The sequence below is a fragment of the Rutidosis leptorrhynchoides genome, chromosome 3, assembly GCF_046630445.1.
Source record: "Rutidosis leptorrhynchoides isolate AG116_Rl617_1_P2 chromosome 3, CSIRO_AGI_Rlap_v1, whole genome shotgun sequence".
Taxonomy (NCBI): Eukaryota; Viridiplantae; Streptophyta; class Magnoliopsida; order Asterales; family Asteraceae; genus Rutidosis; species Rutidosis leptorrhynchoides.
Window position 1 is genome coordinate 549965104 of NC_092335.1, and position 5323 is coordinate 549970426.

The window sequence follows — 5323 nt, forward strand, 5'->3', positions numbered from 1 at the left end:
TGTTCTCGCTGTCTACTAACCCTGCCAGTAGACGAGAATTCTGTCTACCACCTTTATCTCACCGTCGACTACTTTGTAAAAATTGTAGTAGACGACTGATAAAGGTGGTAGACGGAATCCCGTCTACCGAATGGTGTAAAAAGACAATTTCTTTAAAAAAAAAGTGTATTTTGTTTGAACCCTACAAAAAAAAAAAAAAAATTTGTATTTTGAACGATTTCCGCCCCGGCTAAAATCATCGTCAACATTTCAACTTCAGGAACACAACTTTACTTTATACCCATCCTCATTCTAGGGTTTTATACTCATTTCTCTGATTCCCTTCCTAGTGATTGCAGAAACCCTAGATCTCAACGTTCTTCACAATTAGAAAAATGGGTGATTTGACCAAAAATGGCAACAAGCGTAATGCAGAATCACAACCATCAAGTTATAATCTTTTCCACATTTCAAAAAAACCCAAATCATCATTTACATCATCATCTTCTAATTTTATAGCTCCAATGAAAACTTCAAAGAATTCAGCTTCAGGACTCGGTCTTTATCCTCAGCAGGTAACCCCAATTCAGAGAGAGATACATGCTCCTTGTAGAGTTCTAAGTGGATTTATCCCTAAATTTAAAAGATTTTGTTATATTGTTAGTAATAGAATGCGGAATACTCTGTTATCGAGGTGTAATCGGGCTAAAGGATCACCAGTTATTCGTAAAAATGTGATCTTTGATATTGATAATAATGAGGAGAATGTTAGGGTTGATGATAATGATTCTGTGATGGAAATTGTAGAAGATGAAATTAAAAAAGATGATAATAGGTCTGTAGAGGTTAAAGAGATAGTGACGAAATATATGAAATTGGAACGTAAGGAGCAGACGTGTACGTCTGCTGAGGTTGCATCAGATATGACTAATGGGAGGATGTTGGAAACGTTGTCGTTGAATCGGGGTTGGGATGTTATGGATATGGATATTGGTTTGCCTTTGCATAAGAAGTTGATGAATGAATCAGCTGAAAAGCGCGATCCTAGTTTGAGGAGATTAAAGTTTGAAATAAAGTTGTTGGAAACAAAACGAGCGTTTCAACGACAATCACCTCCTGCTAAGAAAAAAGAGGTACATTGTTTTTACTCCTTGATATTTATTGGAAATAAGTTTTATATGTTTAGTGGTTGACTTGTTATGTTATACGAAATGTTGTTTAGGATGTGGTAAACGATCCTTTTAAGCCGCTTACGGACGAAGAAAAGGACATGGTTGATAATGCCCTCGATTATTCTAATCGGTATAGATTCTATGTTTATGTATATAGTAAATAGTAAATGTTACACAAATGAAGGTTGTAATACTTGTTTTGCTATACGATTTGTAATTAAACGGCTTTCTAATATTGTAGGAAGAGGATTTTAGTCACTCATGAGAACTCAAATATAACGATTACAGGGGAAGCTATGCAATGTTTAAGACCTCGGGCATGGTTAAATGATGAGGTGATTGTTCATTTTAAAATTTTTAATGTTATGCGTGAAAGTAAGTTAACATGTTTAATTGTTTTGCTTAAATTGCTGATCTTTTTATAACAGGTCATCAACGTTTATCTCGCGTTGCTAAAAGAGAGGGAAACTAGGGACCCCAAAAGGTTTTTGAAATGTCATTTCTTTAACACCTTTTTTTACAAGAAGGTTCGTAGCCCAGCGTTATATATTTTATATATATTCAGGGGGTGTTTGGATTTGGGTTTTGAAAATTGATTATGCGCTTTAGATAATTATAATTAAATAATCAGCTGTAGCAAAACGTGTTATAAAGTGTTTGGTTTTGATTCTGCTTTAATAACGCAATAATCTAATAATCAGTTTTGTAAGTGTTTGGTAAATAAGATAATTTGGTTAATTAAAGAACAATTATGAAGTAAAAAGGTGGAAGAGGAAAGAATCAGATAATCTAATAATCATGTTTTGATGCAGTAAGGTGACCTGCTTTTTCACGTTTTGAGTATCTCAAATCGCAATATTGATTTTAAGTTGAATTAGCCAAACACTATTAATTAATTATTTACGATTTGAAAACGTAATAATCAAATAATCATCTTCTAATCGCTAAGCCAAACACCCCCTCAAATAAATTATAAGGTTGTATCTTATAAACTACTTTGTTCCGCAGTTGATAAGTGGAAAGAACGGCTATGATTATAACTCAGTTAGAAGATGGACTACTCAAAAGAAGTTGGGATATGGTATCTTTGAATGTGACAAGGTGATTTTTTTTTTTTTTTTTTTTTTTTTTTTTTTTTGTAATTTGCTATTTTTTCTGGGATTTTTTTCTTCAATATGTACCTGCCTACTGATAAGCTTGAATCAGATATTTGTTCCTATTCACAAACAAATACATTGGTGCTTAGCTGTCATCAACAAAAAAGAAGAAAAATTTCAGTATCTTGACTCACTTGGAGGAGCTGACAAGAAAGTACTGAAAGCATTGGTATATATATTTATTTCATATCGTTATGTTATGTGCGTGTGTGAAATCATTATACATTTATTGTTTAACGTTCACATGATGCAAAATTATATGTATGAATGTCCAGGCCCAGTATATCACGGATGAGGTGAAAGATAAAAGTGGGGAAGACATCGATGTTAGTTCGTGGAAGCAAGAATTTGTCACCGATCTTCCTAATCAAGAGAATGGGTACGTTAGAAGAAATGAGTGGTGTTGATTTACGCAGTTATTTTTTATTATTTAATATTTGTTTAAGTGGGCAGGTACGATTGTGGCATGTTCATGATAAAATATGCAGACTTCTATAGCAGGGACATAGGTTTATGCTTTAACCAGGTAAGATATTATTATATAAACATGAACCTATATTTTGATTTTTGGAGGTGGTATGATTTTTATGTTCTTATGATTTTTTACTAGTCAAAGGTTGGGGTCTAAGAATGAGAAAAATGTAAAACTTGTTACTTTAAGTAATTGCTTTTTTTTACTGTTTAGGAATTGGTACCAATTGAATCGATTAAATATCTGATATATGTTGATGTTATCTTATAGGAGCATATGACGTATTTTAGATCGAGGACAGCAAAGGAGATATTGACATTGAGAGCCAACTGAGTCTCATGGTGTATTGTAAGCAGGGTCTAACAAAACAAGACGCTTGCTGATCAGTTTTGTATATTACTGGAACATGTTGATCCAGGATGATGGTGTCCTGTATCCCACCACGAGTGCCTGTCATCGGAATAGGAAGCCTGTCTTTATATTTTAGAAATGATTTGTACACAACCAAATTTTATCCATACACGACATAGAGTATGGATAAAAGTTGGTTGTTTACGGATCGTCACCCTTTATATTTGCTTCCTTCATTTTTTATAGACAGCGTTTAGCTACATGTTAAGTTAGCTAACTCCTCCCTACATATTGGTGTCTAGAGTTGACAAATGTAAAATCAGTAGATGCCTTGATCCATGTCGCTAGTCCATCAGATTTTGAACCACTGATAAGACCTATTTGGGGTTGATGTTTTTTGTTAGTAATAATTTGAAGTCAATGGTAACAAAATGGATCACCATGGCTACCTATCTTCACCTTTAGCTTTGCTTAAATTATGTGTATAAACACCTATAAACTCTCTTTTCTACATTTAAGACAGCAGTTAATTTTGATTATGCTTATTGTCATATAAAATCATGGAGTTTTGACTCAAGTGTTTACGAAACATATTTCCCAATCTCATGTGCTATAAAAAATATAAACCTAACTCATGTATCTGCATCTTTTTCTTCTCTAATCAATTATTCAACTGACATAACTCCTATTATATTTACGAAAAACATAGGACATAAAAAGTATTTCTATATTGATATTCTATTTTAACATTCTCAACCCGGTCAAAGGAGAATCTAGTAAGTGTTCCGTGAGGTCACGGGATACCACTAGTTTATTTTTATTTTTTTATTAGAAATCGCTCTTTAAATTTTATAGAATACCACTAAATTTAATTGTAGGAGCTCGTATATTTTTCAGATTTACAGTTTTTCTTTTAAATTGTATAAGAAATCACTAAATTTAACTACTTGGACCCCATAATTTTTTTGAATTTATAGTTTTTTGAAAGTAAACTACTACTAAAACATCATTCAAATATAATTAGTACTGAAAAAAAATTTAGGACCCCATTGATCTATAATCCTGAAATCGCCACTGAACCTGGTACCTTCAATCAAATTTAAAAAATCCATTTACATTTGAGTTATTGATCTTAATGTCCATTAAAAATTAATTATTTTCCATTTACTTTCTTTCAAATTAATATGTCCTTTGCATAATGAATGCTGACACGAATCAAACTTGACAATTAATTTCACTTTAAGATGCAAATGATGGTTTCCAGCCATGCACCAACTTCACCTTCTAGATGCCATAATTAAGATTTGTTTCTAGATATTCAAAGTAGGCAACCTTGACAAGTCATATGGAAGTAGCAAAGTTGATAACGATGACGGCCGCCAACCTTCTCCGTTCACACGACACCTTCCTCGTTCACACCATTCCACCGCCAACAAAGTTTTAGTATAAATAGAGGTTGAAACCTCAATTGTAAATCATCACAAATCACTCAGAGAAGTGTAATCACAACCTAGAGAGTGTGTGTGAGTTTGAGAGTTTATTTAGAGTTTTGTAAATACTCGTGTAATATATTCTTGTGAGTAATAAAGTTATTTTTTTCTCAAATTTGTATCTCCCAACGTCCAGGCGATCCTCTCTTCCTAACAAGTGGTATCAGAGCTTGGTTAGAGACGTTGGTTGAGTTTTTGGGTCTTCTAAAGTATCCTCAAAATCCAATTTTGAGTGTACCATTGGATTCGTCTCGTCGAACCGAGTCCAACGCAAAAAACGGTGACTTAAACGGAGTTATAACGAGCCCAGAAAACGCAGTCAAAGTTTGGTCAACTCGCCGGTATCTCGCCGGAGAAGACGACCGGTGCCGGAATTTTCGCCGGAGAAGAAAGTCCTATAGCAATTCACTGTAGCAGTCCTGTAGCAATTCATTGTAGCAGCTGGCGGCACTGTAGCAAGTTCATGTAGCAGTACTGTAGCAAGTTCACTGTAGTAGTCCTGTAGCAATTCATTGTAGCAGTCCTGCAGCAATTCATTGTAGCAGCTGGCGGCACTGTAGCAAGTTCATGTAGCAGTACTGTAGCAAGTTCCTGTAGCAGTGCTGTAGCAGTACTGTAGCAATTCTGAAATTTTACAATTTGGTCCCTGAAATTTTCAGAATTTCATTTTTAGTCCCTGAAGTTTATAACAAATTATAATTT

The 5323-nt window shown here is 34.0% G+C and overlaps 1 protein-coding gene across 1 annotated transcript; it reads left to right on the plus strand.

Moving 5' to 3' along the window:
* Positions 1–310: 310 nt before the first annotated feature.
* LOC139898516 (ubiquitin-like-specific protease ESD4) lies at positions 311–3580 on the plus strand. The gene is made up of 9 exons (XM_071881258.1): positions 311–1112; positions 1202–1281; positions 1393–1486; positions 1580–1678; positions 2160–2252; positions 2358–2477; positions 2584–2687; positions 2762–2834; positions 3051–3580. The coding sequence occupies exons 1-9, from the start codon at positions 375–377 to the stop codon at positions 3111–3113; spliced, it is 1464 nt and encodes a 487-aa protein (XP_071737359.1). The 5' UTR covers positions 311–374; the 3' UTR covers positions 3114–3580.
* Positions 3581–5323: the final 1743 nt, after the last annotated feature.

Bases quoted from the DNA above. Each gene is read 5' to 3' on its own strand.
- LOC139898516 (XM_071881258.1), top strand. From the start codon at position 375: ATGGGTGATTTGACCAAAAATGGCAACAAGCGTAATGCAGAATCACAA. The intron at 1,282-1,392 runs GTATAGATTCTA...CTAATATTGTAG, and splicing joins GCCCTCGATTATTCTAATCG to GAAGAGGATTTTAGTCACTC. The intron at 1,487-1,579 runs GTGATTGTTCAT...TTTTTATAACAG, and splicing joins GGGCATGGTTAAATGATGAG to GTCATCAACGTTTATCTCGC.